General features: G+C 39.8%; 1 protein-coding gene across 3 annotated transcripts in view; it reads left to right on the top strand.

Annotated features, from left to right (window-relative positions):
• The window catches only part of wwp2 (WW domain containing E3 ubiquitin protein ligase 2), a 168,393-nt gene that overhangs the window by 27,460 nt on the left and 116,897 nt on the right, over positions 1-24,036 (top strand). For all 3 annotated transcript variants that reach the window (XM_078400790.1, XM_078400792.1, XM_078400789.1), the window contains exons 3-5: positions 4,589-4,733; positions 7,554-7,675; positions 22,389-22,526. In XM_078400790.1, coding sequence (XP_078256916.1) covers positions 4,589-4,733; positions 7,554-7,675; positions 22,389-22,526 — 405 coding nt within the window. The remainder of the gene's footprint in view (positions 1-4,588; positions 4,734-7,553; positions 7,676-22,388; positions 22,527-24,036) is intronic.

The raw sequence follows: 24,036 nt of genomic DNA, 5'->3' as shown, positions 1-24,036 counted from the left end.
ATAATAAACTCGTATAGTGTCCAAAAGTGAAACATGATCCATGTTACCATGACAGGTGGTGGTGATTTGTCATTCTACCATTAGAAAAAGGGAATTGGCTATTTTCCAATTGCTGTATAGTGATCTCAGCTGAGATTATGCAGATGTTTGTCATGGAGGCAGAATCAATCTTCTTTACTGACCCCGTGGTCCATATTCAATCTATGTTCAAATTCATAACGACAGTCAGCAAATGACATCGTGAGTGTCATCAGTGCTTCTGGAATTAAAAGGCTGATTTTAGAAAAAAGTCGAAAATTAAAGTCAAACTGTAAGCAGTGGTTATATTTTGGTGAAAATTCTGGCTTAGTTGAGGTTAGATAATTCAGCAATCTGACATTTTCTGGGCTGTAGTTTGTACTAAACTTTGTTTATAATGACTGATATTTTGTTTTGTCTTTTGACATAGCTGTTTTCTATTTAACTATTTAACTATATAACCAATTGTGAGGGGTCTGGATGGACCTCTGCATTAGGTTGGGTTGAATGTTAATTACAATCGGAAATCAGAATTATGGTGGTTTGTGTGACAAATGTGTTTGATGTTTGTATTAATTGAACTATGAATTTTGGTGCTTACAATCTGCTCCGCTGTCACCCCTTCTCACAGGACATGTTTGCAATGTAGCTTACTTCCATTAGCAGACATGATAATCCGAGTTCTTTACCTTCAGCCTGAATAACATACGTATACTGGATGAGTACAACAGATTTATTCCACAGTGGGGTTCTTCCCGTGAGGATTTCCAGTTACAATGCTTGTGTCTGAAAAGATCTCAACTGGGGAGAGGGAAAGAACAACTTTTCCACGATTGTTTACTTTTTATACAGAAAGGAAAAAGGGGTGTAACAGATAAAATCAAGGACCAATTACAATTCTAAAACAATTCCCATGGTTACAGAGAAAACAAAACCATTAATACAAGTCACACACTTAGAAAACAAACCATTAATATAGGTCACATGCTTTCGGGGAAACGCATCAATTTACCTAGAGTGGATTCGAAACTTCTCCTACTTTCACACGCACCCATATAAGGAGTTGTTCTTGAGAAATAAACTTTTTATCTATATATGAGCAATCTCGCAGCTGCACAACCTTGCTTCTGTTTTAGTGCACAAGCTAACACGATCAGACAAGGGAGTAATTTAAGAACAAAGAACCCCTATACTCCTCTGTCTACTCCCTATCACTCGTAAAGGGACAAACACATTCCATTCCCAATGATAACATTTCTGCCACAAGCATCCATCTTACTGCTTTCTACTGAAAATAAGCATTCATTTTATATTAGCTCAGACAACAACAAAATAAACCACCTTCAACCATCTACAACAGGCCAGGCTGATCTCCCGGTGGCCGAGCACTTCAACTCCTCCTCCCATTCCCAGTCTGACCTTTCTGTCATGGGCCTCCTCCAGTGCCATAGTGAGGCCCACCGGAAATTGGAGGAACGGCGCCTCATATTTCGCCTGGGCAGCTTGCAGCCCAGTGGTATGAACATCGACTTCTCCAACTTTAGATAGTTCCTCTGTCCCTCTCTTCACCTCCCCTTCCCAGATCTTCCTCTATCTTCCTGTCTCCACCTATATCCTTCCTTTGTCCCGCCCCCCTGACATCAGTCTGAAGAAGGGTCTCGACCCGAAACATCACCCATTCCTTCTCTCCTGAGATGCTGCCTGACCTGCTGAGTTACTCCAGCATTTTGTGAATATCTACAACAAAATATCAATATCTCTAATTAACTATATCAGCAAATAGGCTAGATTCTCAGACACAAGGAACGGCAGATGCTGGTTTATTAAAGAAAGATGCAAAATGTTAGAGTAACCCAGCAGGTCAGGCGGCATCTCTGGAAGATATGGATAGGCAATGTCTTGGGTCGGGACCCTTCTTCAGATAAAGAGAATTAGGGAAGGGGGGGGGGGGGGCAAAGCCTGGCAACTGGTTAATTAACTGATAGGTTAATGCAGTTGAGAGGGGATTTTATTGGCAAAAGGGTGGACAAAGCCCAGGGATGAACATAAGACCAAGGGTGTAAGATAAGGGTATAAAAGGAGTGGAAGGGAAAGAGGAAGGGATACAGATAGAAGGAGATGGGGGGAAGGTGAAACAGGGTCAGGATAGTGGGAGAAATAGGTGTACATACTGGTGTGGCACAGGGAAGAGAGGGGGAGGAAAGGGGTGGCTGGGGGGTGGGGTGTTAACTAAAACTAGAGGATTCCACGTTCATATTGTTGGGTTGTAAGCTACCTATGTGGAGTATATACTGCTGTTCCTCCAGTTTGCGTGTGGCCTCAATGTGGCAAAAGAGATGGCGCATGACATAAAGGTCGGTATGGGAATGGGAAAAGGAGCTAAAATGGTTTGTAACCAGGAGATCCAGCAGGCTTTTCCAGACCAAGTACAAGTTTTTAGCGAAACGGTCGCCTAGTCTACACTTGGTCTCGCTGATGTAAAGGAGACCACATCGGGAGCACCTAACGTAAATGTGAACCTCTGTCTCACCTGGAAGGGCTGCTGGGGTCCCATGATGGATTTGAAGCAGTTGCAGAGGAAAGTACCTGGGGAAGGATGAGCAAACAAAGCAGTTGCAGAGAGAGAGTGGCCTCTATGAAAAATAAAGAGGTGGGGATGGGAAGATGTGACCGGTGGTGGGATCAAGCAGAATGTCGGAGAATGATATGTTAGATGCAGTGATTTTTGCACGACTGGATCAGCGAGCACAGATAAGATGGGATTTAGTGCCAGTTAAGGTGCAGTTCATCTTAGAATTAAATGTGTCATTAAAATTATGTCTGTTTGTCTTCCTACAATGGGAAAAAATTGAGGAGTTTGTGGCTAGGGGACAAAATCAATCCAGGATACCCGTGGCAATTGCTTTGTTTCTCTTAATTTTTAACTGAGAATCTTCTCTTTATTTAGTACAGGATGAAGTTGCATAACAAATCAGATGTGCAGGTGTTTGCAGAAGAGGTGGTGTGGTAGAGTTGGCCGATGTAGCATTCGCATGAAACCTGATGTTTGTTTTTGACCTTGTCAAGGGTCTGCAAATAGAAGAGAGATAGGAAGGGTCCTGTACAGCTCCTTGGGCAAGTGTAGAAGTAAGAACGAAGGAGAAGGAGGCAAGTCTTTATACATCTGCTATTAATTCTATAAACACATGAAATTAGCAGGAGCAGAGCTTATTTCAAATCTGAATTGGGAACAAAAGAGTATTCAAATCTGAAACATCTGAAGTTAATACACCACCAAAGACTTTAATGTAGTTCAGCAGGCATTGTATTTCGTTCCACGGGTTTTTAGCAATGGAATCTTTTTTCTCAATGCAACACCAGATGTCGCTATTGCAATCAAAAATGAAGGAAGATCTATATCAGACTTGAAAGTTGGCAAGTAATTATTTCCGTTGCAAAAGATTCAAAGTTTCTTGAGAACATCTGACAATGAATAGATTGAAACTGGTTGCTTCCACAGAATTTGAACATTTAGTTGATATCAACTCTTTAAAAAAATGAACTTGTACCTCATGATAAAAGATTTTCGCCCTTTCTCTGTTTTTCGACAGCTTTTGTTTTATTTGGCATCCACTGAGCTCAAAGTTGTTAAACCCCAGACAGTGAAATTGTTACTAGAGGACTGGATTGTACTCAGAATATATTTTTAAATGGTGATCTCATATTGAACTGCTAACTTTGTTTGTGCAATGTCTGTGCACCATTGTGCAGTTCCTTTTTTTGTTTCTTTTTCATTTAGTCTTGCTTTCTGTAGTGATGATATAGGATTTTTCAGTTTATTAGAACAATTGTTAATTTGTTCTTCTAGCCATTTTTCTTTGCACTACCTATAGCTAAGACAGAAGATATATGTCCAGGAGACATCCAGCAGTGTCACTTTGAACATAGTTGTTGGCTGCTCTATGGACATAATTCTCAGATTATACTCCTTCCTCTGCCAACTCACTATTACAGGAAATCGGCTGTCGGCCGCTGCTGAGTGCATCACTGTTGTGGTACGATAAAAAAACTTCAGGTTTCTTGAAAATATGCGCTCTTCCTAGTTCAGAAAATAAAGTATAACATGAAATATGCACCGTATATTAAGAGCTAAATTAAAACTGAAGTTTATAAGTAAAACTGAAGTTTATAATTGCCTGAATGAGCTCATAATGCACTGTGTGACTACTGACTAAGAGCTAATACCCCATGACTCTAGCGTATTACGCTAATATGCCGTGCAACATTGTCATTCTTTAGTTTGTCTGGCTTGTCTCCTGACAAAGAATGGTAATCTCCAATGTTTTCTGACAACTTTGGAATAATTTACTTATTTTTATGACTCAGTCTGGTACAACATTTTATCTGTAAAGATGCCCTAATGCATAATGAATCTGGGTTTTCATTTTTTAATTTGAATACTTAAAAAAAAAAAAATGAATACGTTGTAAAAGTGAATGCAGGTGATGTAAGCTGTTTTAAATGTCTGGCTGCTCTTCATTCAAATTGTTTTGAAAGTTTTTTTTACATTAAAAAAAAAACTTTGTTTCAGTTTTAAAAGCCAAATTGAAAGTCCCAAAACCAACAAGGATTAGTTGCTACATTGAAGTGACGGTGGATGCTCTTCCTGATGAAACCAAGAAAACTGGAAAACGGAATGGAAACCTCCATCCACAGTGGAATGAGACACTGACCTTGTAAGAAAACTCCCATTTTTATTCATCTGTGTTCACTTAAAATGTTTAATATGTTAGTTTTTTTTATATCTGAGTGAGATTAGAGATAGATGTGATGGTCAAATTGAGCTGGGTGGAGGGTTGGCGGTCTGAAAATAAAGCTTTGGTGATCAGCCATTTGCAAATAAGTACATCCTGGATTTGCAGTCGGCATTAGTCTGGGATGAGCTGAGTGAAGGATGCTGGCACATCTGTCATTTCTACCACATTACATCCATTGGTGGAGCACGATCATGCCACTTTAGACATTTGTGGAGCACGATCATATCACATTAGAGATCTGTGATCCAACTCTAGCCAGACCTAGCAAAGGATTAGAAAGTAGTTGCCAGAAATCTGAAATAAAACAAAATGCTAGAAACATTCAGCAGGGCAGGTAGCATCTGTAGAAGGAGAAACGGTGTTAACATTTCAGGTCGAAGATCCTATATCGGGATTGGAGAAATGAGAAAACAAGTATTTTAAGTTGCAGAGAGGGTGGGGAGGAGTGAATAACTCAAAGAAATATCTCTGACGGAGTAAATCCAGAGTGATGAGCCATTCGAGAAGTTGATAGATAGGTGATGCAGTGAGGGAAAATAATCAAAAGGACTTGTAAAAGCTGCAAAACATAGGACCACGGTGTAGGAATTGCCCAACAGACTAAGCAATAACAATGGAGAAAATAAAATTGTGGTGATATTACCAAATCCTTCTAGATTGGGATTTAAATTTATATGGATGGATATATCCACTCTGCAGATTAGGAAGAAAAAGATAAAATCTGTCATTTATTTAATTCGGCGTTTTTAATTGTTTATTGGTATTTCAATATATGCTTCACTAATTTTTAATTTTTTTTTTTTTACTAAAATCAGTTTTGGTAGCTTTTAAAAACTCGCCAAGCCTCACAGATTTTTACATAAGGTTGGATTCCTCCCCTGATCCTTGTCTCCAGATAGCCACAGGCATTCTGTGGCTGACCTTGCCACGTGACAAAGGGATTTGGAAGCCATCCATAAAGTTATACATACACCCATAAAGTTTAGTATAGGCATGGCTATTTTGGAGCACTATGATGAAAGGAATTTTTGGTATAAAATTAGTTGCTGTGCTGTTGGTGCAAGGAATTTAACGGGATTCAATTTGAACGTAGAAAAGTACAGCACAGGAACAGGATATTCGACCCTCAGTGTCTTTGCCTTACATTATGCCATGTTATACTAATCTCCTCTGCCTGTGTGTGATCCATTTTTCTCCATTCCCTGCATATCTATACGCTTATCGGAAAGTCTCTAAAATACCAATCATATCTGCCTTCATAACCACCTCTGGCAGCATGTTCCAAGCATCCAATATTCTTCATAAAAAGACATTTCCACGTGGGATCAAGGTTCTAAGTGTCTGCCCTTTCATAATTTTATAGTCAGATCTCCCCTTAGCCTCCAATGTTTCAGAAAAAACAATCCAAGTTTGCTCTCTCCATATAGCTAACATCCTCTAATCCAGACAGCATTCTGGTAAACCTCTTCTGCGTCTTCTTCAAACTCTCCGCATCACTCCTATGATCTAGAACTTTACACTCCAATACTCCAAATGCAGTCTAACCAAAGTCTTATAAAGCTGCCACATGACATCCTGACTAAAACTTAATGCCCTAGCCTATGGAGTCTATGGAGTATAATATGCTTCCTTTACCACTCTTTGTGTTGCCACTTTCACGAAGCTATGGACATGGACCCCAAGATCCCTCTGTACATCAATACTGTTAAAAGTCTTGCTGTAAACTGAATTCTTTCCCCTTGCATGCGACCTCCCGAAGTGCAACATATAACACTTGCTTGGATTAAACTCCATCTGTCTTTTCTCTACCAATTCTGTCGATGATCTACGTCCCACTGTATACTTTGATAACCATCCTCGCTGTTCATATCTCCATCAATTTGGTGTTGTTTGCAAACTTACTAAACCAACCCATCTACACTTGTGTCCAAGTCGTTTATATATACATCACAGACAACAGCAGTCCCAACAGAGGTCCCAGCTGTGAAACTTCACTGGTCACAGATCTCCAGCCAGAATAACACTCTACCACTCATATTCTATGAGTAAGCCAATTCTGAATCCAAACAACCAAAAGTATTAACAAACATGTCAAAATATTTGAAACAAGAATGGTGACAGCACAATGGGGAAAGAGCAAATGCCTGAGTATTGTTTAAGGGTTGAATGACACCAACCTACGCCACAAATAATCAAGTATTTTTTACCAATGGGAGGGATCAAGAAATGGAATTCTCTAAGGTGGATAAGTGGTAGCTGGATTCGGGTGACGATATGGATACTGTCATCTGTGACGATTTTAAATAAAAACCAAATGTTGGAAATTTGAGACAAAATTTGCTGAGAATTCACAGTAGTTCATCCAGCATTTTTTAAAGAGGAAAAGAAATGTTAATATTTCAGATGGAACCTTTGGCAATATGAGAGCAAGAAATAGATCAAGATGAATTCACGGGATCTCCGTGTTTTTCCCCCTACTTTTGGAGAAGGAAATGCCGTCTTCCTCAATGCCTGTATTTACATGGCAAATGAAAAAAGCTGGATTATGGGGCTGAGATCTATTCTGGAGCAGTTTCCTTCAGTAATTTGCATTAATTTGCATCGTAAACTAGGTAGAAAGTAAATTTAAAAGATATAATTAGGTTTTAAAAACTTATTTTGGAATTTCCTGTTTTTTAATATTTTCACATCTCCTTAGAATTCTTCAGATTTTCAAAATCACATGTTTTTTTATTCCAGGAATGTAACTCCACAAAGCCAATTGGAGCTAAAAGTGTGGAATAGTCATACCTTAGATAATGAACTATTTGGCAATGTTTCGATCGATGTCTGTGACATTTTAAAGAAGAACAATGGAAAGTGTGAGTTTTTCTTTGTGTACATTTTTATTGAGTACAAAGGTGATTACATTTATGTAACCATTGTGTGAGCAGTTTGTTAACATTTTGAGGACATTTGAGGAATGGGCAATAAATGCTGCCAGCATTGCCCAGATCTCATTAATGAGTTTAGGGGGAAAAAACACTCAACAAAAGGATATAAATGGCCATGGCACTTTATTACTATTTACACCAACCAGTGATGAAAACTAGGAATTTATTTTGTATTCAGAATATCTGGAAAAATAGAAATATTGGAGTTAGCTCTATAGTTTGCCATTGACTATATAGGCCTCAAAGGCCCAATTACAGTGCAGGACCTGCTGATACTGACTTGAAAAGATGGTTACTTGAAGAGGAAATCTGAGCATTAATGGTATTTGTGTTGGCAGCTGAAATATTGTGCCTGATGTCTTGGAGTTTGTGACAGCATGATATACGATTCAACATGGTTTTTTATGAAACATTGAAAGATCTTCCTTCTTTACAATTTAACTCTTTGGAGAGAAATTAGAAATGTATAAGGCTGTACTGTTAACTGACAGATTGATTCCAGGGATGCCGGGTTTGTTCTATAAGAGAACTTGATCAGACTGCTTGTTCTTTTCCGTTTAGAGGACTGGGAAGAAATGTGCAGGAAAGAACTGCAGATGCTGGTTTAAATTGAAGGTAGACACAAAATGCTGGAGTAGCTCAGCGGGTCAGGCAGCATCTCTGGAGAGAAGGAATGGGTGACGTTTCGGGTCGAGACCCTTCTTCAGACTGATGTCAGGGGAGGGGGCAGGACAAAGATGGAATGTAATCGGAGACAGTAAGACGGGAGAACTGGGATGGGGGAGGGGATGGAGAGAGAAAGTAAGGGTTATCTGAAGTTAGAGAAGTCAATGTTCAAACCACTGGGGTGTAAACTACCCAAACAAAATATGAAGTGCTGTTCCTCCAAATTGCACTGGGCCTCACTCTGACAATGAGGAGGCCCAGGTCAGATTGGGAATGGGAGGGGGAGTTGAAGTGTTGAGCCACCGGGAGATCAGGTAGGTTAAGATGGACTGAGTGGAGGTGTTCAGCGAAACGATCGCTGAGCCTATGCTTGGTCTCGCCGATGTAGAGAAGTTGACACCTGGAACAGTGGATACAGTAGATGAGGTTGGAGCTTGGTCTCGCCGATGTAGAGAAGTTGACACCTGGAACAGTGGATACAGTAGATGAGGTTGGAGGAGGTGCAAGTGAACCTCTGCCTCACCTGGAAAAACTGTTTGGGTCCTTGGATGGAGTCGAGGGGGGAGGTAAAAGGATAGGTGTTGCATCTCCTGTGGTTGGAGGGGAAAGTACCTGGGGATGAGGTGGTTTGGGTGGAAAGGGACGAGTTGACCAGGGAGTTTTTTGAGGATGTAACAAGTAGAATGGATAAGGGAGAGCCAGTGGATGTGGTGTATCTGGACTTTCAAAAAGCCTTTGACAAGGTCCCACACAAGAGATTAGTGGGCAAAATTAGAGCACATGGTATTGGGGGTCGTGTCTTGACATGCTTAGAGAACTGGTTGGCAGACAGGAAGCAAAGAGTAGGAATTAACGGGTCCTTTTCAGAATAGCAGGCTCAGTGCTGGGAACCCAGTTATTTACAATATATATTAATGATTTAGACAAGGGAATTAAATGTGACATCTCAAAGTTTGTGGATGACACAAAGCTGGGTGGCAGTGTAAGCTGCGATGAGGATGCTATGAGGCTGCAGGGTGTCTTGGATAGGTTGGGTGAGTGGGCAGAAGCATGGCAGATGCAGTATAATGCGGATAAAGGTGAGGTTATCCACTTTGGTGGGAAGAACAGGAAGGCAGATTATTATCTGAATGGTGTCAAATTAGGAAAAAGCGAGGTGAAACGAGACTTGGGTGTGCTTGTACATCAGCCGCTGAAAGTAAGCGCTCAGGTACAGTAGGCAGTGAAGAAAGCTAATGGCACGTTGGCCTTCATTGCGAGAGGATTTAAGTTTAGGAGCAAGGAGGTTGTACTGCAGTTGGGACAGGACCCTGGTGAGACCACACCTGGAGTATTGTGTGCAATTCTGGTCTCCTAATTTGAGGAAGGACATTATTGCTATTGAGGGAGTGCAGCGTAGGTTCACCAGGTTAATTCCCGGGATGGCGGGACTGACATATGATGAAAGAATGGGTCGACTGGGCTTGTATTCACTGGAATTTAGAAGGATGAGAGGGGATCTTATGGAAACATAAAATTCTTAAAGAATTGGACAGGCTAGATGCAGGAAAAATGTTTCCGATGTTGGGGAAGTCCAGAACCAGGAGTCACAGTTTAAGAATAAGGGGTATGCCATTTAGGACTGGGATGAGGAAAAGCTTCTTCACCCAGAGAGTTGTGAATCTGTGGAATTCTCTGCCACAGAATGCAGTGGAGGCCAATTCACTGCATGTTTTCAAGAGAGAGTTAGATTCAGCTTTTAGGGCTAAAGGAATCAAGGGATATGGAGAAAAAGCAGTTATGAGGTACTGATTTTAGATGATCAGCCATGATCATATTGAATGGCGGTGCTGGCTCGAAGGGCTGAATGGCCTATTCCTGCACCTATTTTTCTAAGGAGACAGTTAAGCTGCAGCAAGACATGTTTTTATTGTTCCTTTGCCAGTACATATAACAATTAAACAGTCTTGATTTTGCCTTGAATGACCAAGAAGTCTATTTTTGATGGTTTTCTGCCTTCCTTGATCTTGCATGCAATCCACGATGCTTTCTGTTTTGCATAGGCTTCTGGTTAACCATGGCTCAGTTCTGAGATAAAGACATTCAGAACAATGTCTTTGGTTTCAGTGAAGTTTTGTGTTGTAACAGCAGGACTTTATGGAAAATGACCGTCAGCAAATAAACTTGTTGATCCTCTGCTGTCCAGAAGAGTTTGCCTTCAAACAGGAGTCACATTGTTGTTCAAATTTATTCAAAGGCAGTGGTGCAATAGGCACAGATGTGCATGTTACAGTTCACAATTGCATGGCCCTACATAGCATCAAATATAATCCTTTGAAATTAGTTAAAAACATTTAGTGCATTTGAATGCATTTTTAAAAATTGGATATTGCTTTAAAAAAAGGTATTTTAACCCCTGATGCTCCATCAGAGGCAGTAGGTTCATGTTAGAACACAGAATCTACAAACTGATCACAATTACCGCCATTTGTTAAAATGGAAGGATTTTTGGCTTTTCAACTTGGCTTTTATTACTGTACTTTTAGAAAATATTTTTTTCTTAACATGCAGGACATTTTTCAGTTCAAAAAAATATGTTACCTGCTTCGTAGGTGGATGTTCTATCTGATTTTTACAATGATGCCTGAAATGATTTATACTTAACTTTTCCAATTTGCTGAGTTTGTGTTTCTGAGGAAACATTTTAAGGAAACATTCATAAAACCGTTTGGGTATAAGAAAATTATGTGATGGGACCCATTGTTGGTACCTAATTGATTCTAATTTGTAATATTCTCACTTTTAATGGAAAATTTGATTGTTTATTTTCTTATACAGGAAAGAGTGAATTTACAACATGTTTAGGTTATTAATTCCCTCGTGTTTCTCCAAACAGTAATGAGATCATGGCTGATCTATATCCCAACTCCATATACCTCTCATGGTTCTGATCAAGTGCCATTGACCTGAAACATTTTTCTCCTCATAGATGCTGTCTGACCTATTCAGTATCACAAGCATTTTTTATTGTTATTTTATAATTGATAATAATACCTTTGATAATAAAATAAAGTATGGAGCTGTGTTCAAGTGATAGAACATTGATAAATTGTTCACAAGATTTTTCACTTTTTCATCAAAATGCTAACATGATGCTTCATCCACCCTCTACCCGGATGCCCCACCAGATGGAATCCTTTAATTATAATTACCTCAAATCTTATATTTTGAAGTTAGTGTCACATCTTTCCAAAGTCAAAACTAATCCAGGACTTAATAAGGCCTAACCAAAATTCTGTACATCTGCAAAATATCTTCAACTGATTGTACTCCATGCATTTAGGGAAAGGTCAATATTGCATGATCCTTTTTTGCAATACCTTTCTACCAAATTCTGTTTGTGGTCAATGAAATCTTTGCTAATCCACTTTCTCTGAAATATCCCTTTAGAAAATACACAGATCTGTCTCTTTGCACTCCTCACATTTTCCCATATTAAATTCTATCTGCCAGAATTATTTTATTTTCTGTACTATGCAACTTATTAACATTAGCAAAATTAGACGTGGTGGTCTTGTATCTATCATCCAACAGCTTGCATTTTATGCACTTTTAGCCAAGTAAAATACTCCAGGTTACAGGGAGTGTATTAAAGATTGGGTACCAAATAGCTAAACAGATATTGGAACTAAAGAAATAAATTTTTAGCCACCTATTTCTTAATAGTCTGCAGCTTGATAGAACTTTAGTTGGGCTGCATTTGGAGCAGTGGAGTGTGCAGTTCTGGTTGCCTAATTACAGGAAGGATGTGGAGACTTTGGGGAGGAAGCAGAAGAAATTATCCAGAATACTACCTGAATTAGAGCGTATTAGCTCCGAAGAGAGGTTGGGCCCGAGAAATCTATAAAATGATGAAAGCTAGAGATAGTAGACAATCAGAATCTTTTTTCCTAGGGTCAAAATGTAAAGTATTGGAGGGCATAGCTTTGAGGTCAGAGTGGGAAAGTTCAAAGGAGATGAGTGAGGCAAGTTTTTACTCAGAGTGATAGGTGCTTGGAATATGCTGCCACATGCGATAGTGGAGGTTTCAATAGGTTTTTAGATAGGCACATGAATATGCCGGGAATGGAGCTATATGGAGCAATTGCTGGCAGAAGGGATTAGTTGAATTTGGCTAGAAAACAAACTGCAGATGCTGGTCTAAATCGAAGGTAGACACAAAATGCTGGAGTAACTCAGCGGGTCAGGCAGCGTCTCGGGAGAGAAGGAATGGGTGACGTTTCAGGGTCGAGACCCTTCTTCAGACTAATCAGTTGAATTTGGCATCTTGTTGCCTGTCGGAGCACCCTCATGCAGTGAGACTGGGCCTCCACCTGTCCTCCACTACCACTCTGAGTACTGGCACACCACAGGGTTGTGTATTGAGCCCCATCCTCTACTCCCTCTTCACACACGACTGTGTCCTGCATTCGGCACCAACACCGTCGTCAAATTTGCGGATGACACAAAGGAGATCGGGCTGATCTCCAACGGCGATGAATCAGCTTACAAAGCGGAGGTGCAGAACCTGGCGAGCTGGTGCTCAGAGAACAACCTGTCCCTAAACACAGCTAAGACCAAGGAGCTAATCATCAATTTTAGAAGGTCACAGAATGCGGAATATGCTCCAGTCTTCATCAACGGGGACAGAGTGGAGAGAGTGTCCAGCTTCAGGTTTCTGGGCACACAAATTTCAGAGGACATCATGGTCCACTAACACCGCTGCACTGGTCAAGAAAGCACAGCAACGGCTGTTTTTCTTGAGGACGCTTAAAAAGGCTGGTCTGCCCCAACAGGTGCTGATGACCTTCTACCGCTGCACCACAGAGAGCATACTAACATACGTCATCTCTGTGTGGTACTTCAGCTGCACGGCAGTGGATAGGAGAGCTCGTCAGCGGGTCATCTGCAGAGCGCAGAGGATCATTGGGATACAGCTACCAGCCCTGGAGGACATCTACAATGCACGCTGCCTCAGGAAAGCCACCAGCATCAACAAGGACTCCACACACCCATGCCACCGTCTGTTTGAACTACTTCCATCTGGCAGACGTTACAAGGCCTTCTACGCCCGCACCTCCAGACTAAGAAACAGCTTTATCCCTAGAGCTATAGCTGCTCTGAATCGGACCTGCTGAGTGCCCCCCATGATCTGTCTCTGCCCCCATGGTCATTTGGCACAATTGACCCTGCATGAACCGATTTGCACTTTACCTTGTTTCTTTTTATTTCTCCCTTCTTTTTGTTGTTTTTTTGTTTTCGCCGTGTTTTATTTATTTTATAGCATCGATATGGAAGTGGCATTCTTAATCTCGTTGTACTTGTACAATGACAATAAAGATATATTGATTGATTGATTGTTCAACACAGACATTGTGGGCCAAAGGGCCTGTTCTTGTGCTGTACGTTCTATCTTAATAATTAAGCTCATTAGTAATGTACTAGGTACTGATATGACATTGACCCCGTGTTACACCTGATTTGGGAAGGCTTGATTCGGTCACAGGTTTCCAAATGTGAAATTTTAAAACCCAACATTAAATCCGGAGGGGTACGACATAACCAAGTGGATGTTGAGTTGCTGTTCCTTAAACTTGCATGACTAATAATTTCTATTGGAAGCATTCAACGAATCATGCAGCATCATTGGGGGAGAAACATAATTGGATGGTGCTTTTGCATAAACCGATGCAATTTTAAACTATGTTATATTAAATCCTTCCTTTTCTGAAATATAATTTCACTAATTCACTACCTGACTTTATTTTTCAGAGTTTTGCAGCATTTCTATTTGTAATTTTACACACGACTGTGTGTTGCTGCATAAGAATACATCGGAGGAGAAAGCTATTTTATCTCACAACTTTTAAAATTGTTTATAATAATTCAGTTCAAGAAAATAATTTAGTTTTTCACAGCCTACTTTTGCCTTCTGTTGGTGAAGTAAATTGTGATCACATCATAATTCTACTGTATCACAAAAAGCTGGAGTACCTCAGCGGGTCAGGCAGCATCTCTGGAGAGAAGGAATGGGTGACGTTTCGGGTCGAGACCCTTCTTCAGACTGACCAGGCTAGATCAGTCTGAAGAAGGGTCTCGACCCGAAACATCACCCATTCCTTCTGTCCTGAGATGCTGCCTGACCCGCTGAGTTACTCCAGCGTTTTGTGATACCTTCGATTTGTACCAGCATCTGCAGTTATTTTCCTACACTCCTTCATAATTTTATTGCTGCATTCGGTTTCATAAAGGAAATGGGAGGCAAGGGAATTTATTCTCTTATCTAAACTAACTGAATCAGAGCCATCTTTTCTTCTGTGAAGGTCTTAACACATGTGGCAAGCAGATTGGAGTATAAGGTGAGGGTTGAATGTCTGACTGGTGTACAGAAATTGGCTTTCTCAAGAAGAAACGGCTGTTTCTATTTGAAGTTGTGGAAGCAAGTTGAAGATGAACTAGGGAATAAATCTTGAGTTTACACAATTGAGTTTATTTATCTATGTTTCTATTTTATAGACAGCAATGAATTGAAGTCATAGATTCATATGACATCTATTTATATTTCAGAAATGTCGATCTTTACTGTTTATAAGAAGCATTGTTCTACAATATGCTTGCTTTGAGTTCTTTCCATTTATCTCAATTTCTAAAATAGCTTTACCTGAGTTTTTGACAGATTCCCTCATGGATGAGTTCTGCTAAACTCAAAAGTATTCTAGCAAAAGTAATAGTCAGAATTAGTCAGAAGTAATTCAGTCTGAATAGTCATAAGATATCCTTCACTAACTATTGTCAAAACAATTAATAAAAAAACATTGAAGAATACCTGTTTGCATCGTATTGTATATACCCATTGTATATACCTTCATTAACTCAAGGCTTCTACACTAGACTACACTACAAAACACAAAGTGCCAGAGTAGGTTAGACAGAATCTATAGAAGGCATGGATAGGTGAGGTTTAGGTGAGTATCCGTCAGACCGATTGTAGTAAGTGGGGAGAAAGAGAGAAAAGAGAAGTGGGGGTGGGACAAAGCCTGGCAGGTGATGGATGAATACAGCTGGGGGGATTTGATTGGTAGATAGATGAAGTAATTGACAGAGATGAGAGATGAAAAGGAGACAAAAGAGTGTCAAATAGGGAGAGAGGAAGGATGGGGGGGGGGGGGGGGGGGGGGGGGGAAGGGGGGGAAGGGAGGGGAGGAGAGGAGAAGGAGAAGGAGAAGGAGCAGGATAGTGGGTGAAATGGGTTGGTACCAAGGTGGGGAGGGCACAGAAAAGAGAGAACGGAAGGGGAGAGGTATTATTTAAAACTGGAGAATTCAGTGTTCATACCGTTCGGTTGTAGTCTACCCATGTGGAATGTGAGGTGCTGCTCCTCCACCTTGTATGTGGCCTCACTCGGGTAATAGAAGTGGTCTAGAGCAGATAAGTCGGCATGAAAATGGAAAGGGGAGTTAAATTGATTAGCAGCCAGGAGATCCAGCAAGGCTAGGCAGACCGAGTGCAATGGTCGCCTGGTCTACATTTGGTCTCGCTGATGTAACGGAGGCCACATTGGGAGCACCAAATTCGGTGGACAAGTTTTGAAGAGGTGCATGTGAACCTCTGTTTCACCTGGATGGGTTGCTGGGATCCCTGTATGGAAGTAAGGGAGGAGGTGTCAGGCAGGTGTTACATCTCCTGTGGTTGCAGGGGAAAGTATCTGGGAGGAGGTGGTTTAGGTGGGAAGGAAGAGTGAATCAAGGAGTTGCAGATGGAATTTTCTCCGCAGAAAGAGATGAGAGATGGGAAGATGTGACTGGTGGTGGGATCACACTCAATGTGCGCACCCATTTCTTCCACTTTTCTGGCACATTTTCATCTCCTTTTCATCTCTTGCCCTTTTCACGTATTCTATCGATCTGCCAATCAAAACCCCCTCATCTGTATCTACCTATCACTTGCCACGCTTTGTGCCACCCCCACCTCTCTTTCCCAACTTTTCCACCCACTACAATCAGTCTGAAAAAGGGTCCCCACTCAAAACATCACCTATCCTGGTCCTCCACAGATGCTGCTTGACCTGCTGTTACTCCAGCACTTCCTTTTGTGCTTGTATATTCCATTCAGGGTAATAGCAACATAGTTGTTGAAGTTAATCGTAGCTGATATTTGTGCAGTGGTTATGTTATTGTGCTTGTAATGCAAAGACCTTGACTAACAATTTTGAAAATTGAATTAAAATCTCATTGCGGTAGTAAAATCTGATCGGACGAACAGCATTGGTCTTGTTACTGGAATCTGATACATCTAAGTTGGTCCAGTTGCCCTAGTAACGTTTTCTGGGAAATGGTGTATAAATTGGAAGATTTAATCTGCAGACTTTTCAATTATCCTCATAGAATCACATCTTTCAGCCAATGTGCCAAAGCTTGGCAGCAAAAGAGATCCATCAAAAATGGAGTTTGGTAATCCTCAAAATTGACCCCAGACATTTTGAAGTCTCTTAGCAGAACATCAAACATGGGCAAAAAAACTGAAGGACTTTTTTTTTCTTAGCTAGAATCTGAGAATTTCAAAGACAATGATTTAGTAAAGCAAAGAGGGTGTTAAATTTAACATTTCCACAAGAACGGTGATTTGTACAGGTTACTGTGATGAAGATAGCAATAATAATGAAATAGACCTAAATATGTATTTGGTTAACCATACATACAACCACATTTATTGATTGATCCAGGTTGGTCCTTTAGTTCTACCTGTAGAGTCAGTGCTATCCTTCTAACTCCAGTAACAAGTGAGGATCAAAGAATGATCATTTTGGCTTGATCAAGTGGTGCTTCTAAGATTAGTGATCTCCTGACTGACTGAACTAATATTTGTCTGTGTTCCAGTTGATACTTCTCCAGCATTGAATCTCACAAGCGTACTGGATATCACTGTGGTATATTCCGCCACTGAGATATGTTTAGAACTTTTTTTATCTGCATTATTAAGGCTGAAACCTATCACTGGAGGCTTAATGATCTTAACTATTTGATGAATGGGTAATTGATTGTAGGGATGGTCTAGGAACAGATAAAGCAGCTCTCAACGTTTGTGAGGTGGTGTATTGGTAACCAGCAGCTACAAATGGAATTCTTTCCAATATGTATTGGCTGGCATACCTCTTCCTCTGCAATTAAAGTCAAGCCAGGGATATTGATTCAATTAGGAATGATGCATTAGGCATACTTAAAAATGACAGATAAACCAGGTGAAGTTGCAGTGCAGTGTCACATGCATGCTAAGTAGTAGGTCAGGTATAATAGGCAAAGCTAAGAGATTCACCAGCCGACAAGCTCTGAAGTCCAGCTGCTCTCAGACAGGTATAGCATTCTCAAGAGCATAAATATGGAGTGCAGCATATGATGCTTAAGATGAGACTGATTTTCTTGCCTCATTGGCAACTAATTGATTCATTTCAACTTTCCTGCTACTATTCTTAATTCACTTTGAGGGAGCGCAGCATAAAGCAAAGTCTTATGTCAGGAGTGTCATAGTCTGCTATCCACATGCCTGGATACACAGCTCCAATAACATTCAAGATGATCAATGACGTTGGAAAATTTGGAGACACAATCCCCATGCAGGGTCTCAACCTGAAATGTCAACGGTTGCTTTGCATCTAACACTTCTTTGCTCCATCAGAAAGTTCATTTGATTGGCACCTAATTGCATTTCTGAATATGTCTGCTATCTACAGTTATCGGGTGGATGCCAATGGTTTATTGTACTGGAACATCGTGGCTGGAGAAACACATGGTTTCCCACATGGCTGCTGGGATGTTGTCTGGACACACAACATTTGCTATGTCCTGTGTTCACAGGAGCTTGATATCATGTGGAGTGAAATGAAGTGGCAGAATGCTGGCTTCAGTGGGAGAAGTTCAGGTTGATCATCCACTCATCACTTGTGACAGATGTTACTGAAAATGCCTGAAACCTTGATTTTACTGAAACCTTGCCTTTGGCAGTCTCATCATCGCTGAGGATGTTCTTGGAGCTGCTTCCTTCTGTTATCGGCTTCATTGACACCATCATTCATAAATGTGGCTGCTGCAGAGTTTTAATCGGTTCTTTTGCCTACGGATTGATGAATTCTGTCCATTTCATGCTGGTTTTCTTTTCTATTTAACGTAAACAGTTCTTTTTTGCAGCTTGTCATTGCATTCATAAGTGCGTCTGGTGCTGTTCTCAGCATCCCTTCTGTAATTTTCATTGAACTAGAATTAATCCAGATATTGCATTATGTTGCTTGCATTAGTAAGATGTTTCTGAAAGGTCTGGCTTCCAAAGAAATTCACAATTAATGAGCAGCGATGAACATTAAAAAAATTGTGTATATATTAGATTTTTTTAGATTTAGAGATACAGGGCGGAAACAGGCCCTTCGGCCCACCGAGTCCGCACCGCCCAGCGATCCCCGCACATTAACACTATCCTACACCCACTAGGGACAATTTTTACATTTTACCCAGCCAATTAACCTTCATACCTGTACGTCTTTGGAGTGTGGGAGCAAACCGAAGATCTCGGAGAAAACCCACGCAGGTCACGGGGAGAACGTACTAACTCCGTACAGACAGCACCTGTGGTCAGGATCGAACCAGAGTCTCCGGCGCTGCATTTGCTGTAAGGCAGCAACTCTACCGCTGCGCCACCGTGCCGCCCAACTTATTCACATGTATAAGTTGCTATGTGGGTGAAATCTGGAGAGTAGAGCATTCTAAGCCATTGCAGCAATTCTCAAGAAGCATACATGCCATCCAAGGCAGCCTGCTTTTGTGTTGTCTGATCAACTACTGGCACATTATGTCTACAGTGAGTACCATCTAGAAGGTACTCTGCAATTACTTGCCTAGGCTACTTTGACAGTATCTCCGAAAACGGAGTTGTGAATCACCAAGAACGACAAGGGAGCAGGTACATGGGCACACCACCACATGCAGGTTCCCCTCTGTCATGTACTCTGATTTGGAAATGTATCCCTAGTCTATCATTGTTGTGAGTCAAAATCCTGGAGTTTGTCACCCAAAAGAACCTAGAGCATACCTTCACTAGAAGATTCAAGAAAACGGTGCACCCTCACTTTTTTAACGGCATTCAGGGAAGGTGATAGACAATAGACAATAGGTGCAGGAGTAGGCCATTCAGCCTTTCGAGCCAGCACCGCCATTCAATGCGATCATGGCTGATCACTCTCAATCAGTACCCCGTTCCTGCCTTCTCCCCATACCCCCTCACTCCGCTATCCTTAAGAGCTCTATCCAGCTCTCTCTTGAAAGCATCCAACGAACTGGCCTCCACTGCCTTCTGAGGCAGAGAATTCCACAACTTCACCACTCTCTGACTGAAAAAGTTCTTCCTCATCTCCGTTCTAAATGGCCTACCCCTTATTCTTAAACTGTGGCCCCTTGTTCTGGACTCCCCCAACATTGGGAACATGTTTCCTGCCTCTAATGTGTCCAATCCCCTAATTATCTTATATGTTTCAATAAGATCCCCCCTCATCCTTCTAAATTCCAGATGATTTGATCTCTAAAATGAATATTAAAAAGATATTGATATTAGTATTGCTATTGGTTTATTATTGTCATTGTACTTTATAGCATGTTATATTTAGTTCAAGTTCTGACTGCCTTGCATCTTTCAAACATGTCCTAATGTGAGAGAGTCATCGGTTATGTTCCCTTCAAGTTGAATTTCCAATTCATTCAATTTGTTTTTACACCTAATATTTAAAAAATAATGTAATCCAGACCACTGCTACTCCAAAAGGGATAGGGTTTTACTTACCAAAATGTCAATGACTAGAATGTTAAATAATAATGTAAAATTGTAGAAAAGGCTGATGGGTGGTTATCATTGATCATTAAATGAGATAGATAAATACTGTGGGTAGACACAAAATGTTGGAGTAACTCAGCGGGTCAAGCAGCATCTCTGGAGAGAACGAATGGGTGACGTTTCGGGTCGAGACCCTTCTTCTGACTGATGTCAGACTGATGTCACCCCTGACATCAGTCTGAAGAAGGGTCTCGACCCGAAACGTCACCCATTCCATCTCTTCAGAGATGCTGCCTGACCCACTGAGTTACTCCAGCATTTTGTGTCTACCTTCAATAGTTTCTTCCCCTCAGTTATCAGACATCTAAATGGTCATTCCATAGGACAGGGTACAGTTCTGATTTTCCAACCAACCTCAATGTGGACATTGGACTTTTTCTCTGGAGCTGTTACGCTATGGTGCTGAGAAACTATATTCTGCGCTCTGAATCTCTCTCTTCACTGTACCTTTTGTACTTGTGTTTGGCTTGATTATATTCATGTACAGTGTTAGCTGATTTGATTAGTTAGCACACAAACAAAAGCTTTTCACTGTATCTCGGTAGACATGTCAATAATAAACCTCAACCTAAACATTTGAAATGTTGAATTCTGTAGCGCCATACCATTGAGTGTCAATGGAGTGTCCATTGTAACTAAGCTAACAATATTTTGGCACCTTCTCACGACCTTGACAAACTCCCAACATTACATCTTCATCTTGTGCAGTTCTAATGAATCAAATAAAATGATGTAAGCATGCAGAAAGTCATTCTACATCTAAAGCCAAAAGCATACATGGTGATCTCATTGAAATATATTAAAATCTTAAGAAGCTTGAATGGGAAGATATTTTCCATGGCTGCAAAGTCTTGTACTTGGTGTTAGTTTCGGAATATGGGATTAATTAGGTCGATGGTGAGGGGAACTAGTCTCATTTGGAGAGTTATTAATATTCAAGATGTTCAGTTATTTAAAGATGGGTATCTGTATACTAAATTAATCAATTAATATTTGGATGTTGTGTGAAGGTGGAGGTGAGGTAGATAGTTCATGAAATTCCTTCTTTGCCTTTTTTGTATTTTCTGCCAATATTTGCATGGATCCTTTGGACCAAATGGTCTATTCTAGTATTAAATATGTAATTTGATGTGTGTTTCTTTTCTAATAGTTTAATTGAACAATCTGTTGAAATTAGAAAAAAATTTGCATCAGGCATTCAAAGAAAAAATTGTCGTTGAGAAGTATTTCCTTTCCTCAGTGCATACAACCTTTGCAAAATCCCCTTTTTAACCCCTCTCCTCCACTCTTCTCATATGTTTTGCACTTCACTTTCTGGTGGTGATTTGCACTAGGTCAAAGTTGTCAGTTTTTTGCACTAAGTTAAAGCCATCGACGAAGTTTCATTTTTCAAGATTAAGATACTATGTTGGCTGGGTGTGTTATGAAGGGGACACAATAATTGAGTTTGAATCAACACCCATCACTAGTCTGTCATTGCTTTGCAGTAGTGATGTTAGACAGCAGTCAGTAGAGCATCACACAGCAACTTATCTTACTTTACCTTCGATTAAATTAATCATGTTTTTTTTAATGCAATAGTGTTCTCACTGTAGTATCTGATTGGCTGAAGAAGTTCAATTGGCTGGATGAGAAGCTGAGAATGGTTTTCAGATGAGGGAAATATTGGTTGGGTCCCATCCTAAACCTATCTTGGTGCAGAGTTGTAGGCTGGGGAACTCTGAATTACAGTAGATAAAGCAAAACAAGATGCTTCCTGAGAGGGATTTTAGATGTGACTGGCCCACACCACAGCCAACTCTAATGCTCACCTGCCCATCCTTGGATTTAATGCTTGCCATGAAGTTATCATATAGATAAATAATAAAGTAATTCTACTTCTATTGTTTCTTATCATGGTGTTCAACATTAGGAAAGTCTGTCTTCATATACCCAACTTTAAAACATTTAGTATTCAGGTGCACTTCAGCAAATAGACTTTAATTATTGAAACTTAGTGACATGAAGCTGCAACAGTAGTTTCTGTCTTCACAAATGGTAGAGAAACACCAAACTCAATCAATTAATCTTTTTTTCTTGCTCACAGTGGAGAATATTCAGCTGAATTTGAACCTTCAAATGCGGAACAAAAGTAGTGTTGTATGCAGCGGTGAATTGACAGTTTGCCTGGATGGCCTTAATGTTGACTTGGGAAATTTGCCTAATGGCACCATCATGTCAGAAAGTAAGTACTGCACACACATGGTTCATTTTGATTTTCGGATTGAGGGTGATGGGTCATACATCAGAAATTACTTAATACATCTTAATTGATTTGCAACTCTTCAATGAGAACATGTGTTTTTTTATACAGGTAGTATTAAAACTGGTAAGTTTTTCCTCCTATGGTTATGAAATTAAACTTACTGAATCTACTTGAGGCTCTACTTTGACAAAAAGTTTATTTGCTGATAACCTTTACTGATCGCAAATTGAATTGGAAAATGAATATCTTAGCTTTAATATTTTATAGTATATTCCCTATTTTCAAATGTGTTACAAAAACTTTTAATCTGTTGGACTCAAAGCAGAACTGGAGTTATGAATAACATTAAGATTTAATATTTGCCATTTGCAATCAATTTTTCAACAGTATTTATTAGCAGTCAGCTTTAATAAATTGGAAGAAAAATTGTTGAAGGCTGTCTTTGGATCATACACACAATTACTAAAATGAAAAGTTATACCATTTAATTATCCCCAAGCTTTCCAAAAGGAAGTTAGTTTAATTTTATTGATAACTTATCAATGATTACATATCTATGAGTACCATGTGAAATGTTTTTATTATATTAATAAGCTGTTGATGTATTGCCCCTCAAATTTGATTCCAACCAATATTTCATCAATTAATGCTGGTATAGCATGTTATTCTATGTTTCTTCCTGTAAACCCCCCAAAATATAGCAATATCATTGAGTTGGGAATATAAATGTATTTAACAACAGTTACTAAGTCGTTGATGTTGAATTAAGAGGACATTGAGTTATAAATTAGAAAATTATTGAAATCAAAGTACCATATTACAAATAATGGGGAAAAATAGAATTTATGTTTTGTTCCCTCAGTTAACTTCATTATCAGATAAAAGCACTAATAAAGATGAAAATGCCGAGTGTTTACTTTTTGTGAAACAGTTTCAATGAGAGCCTGAGCTCAAGGCCAGTTTCTTCCAGTGACCAACAAAAGATAGTGAGGTGGTGGTTTTGTGAATTGCTTTGTGTCTATGTTTAGTCATTTTGTCAACATGTATCAAAATCCTGACTTTAATTATATAGATAATGCTTTCTAAAAAAAAGTCTGATCATTGAAAACCTTAAGTAGGTTTTGAACATTGTGAAAAATCCGTATGTCCAGCATTTATTTGAAGCTTGGAGGATTGCTGTAGGTTTTTTTTTTGCATTAATGTTTAAAGCCAGGTTGTGTAGTTGATTTAATAAAAATCATGAATCCACATAATCTTATTTTCTATGTTTCTATAACGGGAAGTTGCGGGTATAGTATATATTTCACAGCGAAAGAAAAGGATGTTTGAAAGGAAACTTATTATAAAGTCTGCATAATTTATTTAATTCTGTAGTTATAATCATTTAAGGAGAACTGATATTTCAATTAGCATAGGCCATTCAAATAGGTGGGCTTCTATCATTATTCATTTAGATCATGCCTCCATTTACTTGCATTTGATAACTTTG

The sequence above is a fragment of the Rhinoraja longicauda genome, chromosome 6 (genome assembly GCF_053455715.1).
Source record: "Rhinoraja longicauda isolate Sanriku21f chromosome 6, sRhiLon1.1, whole genome shotgun sequence".
Classification (NCBI taxonomy): Eukaryota; Metazoa; Chordata; class Chondrichthyes; order Rajiformes; family Arhynchobatidae; genus Rhinoraja; species Rhinoraja longicauda.
The sequence above is the reverse complement of the archived record's forward strand: the minus strand, read 5'-3'. Positions and strand labels throughout refer to the sequence as shown.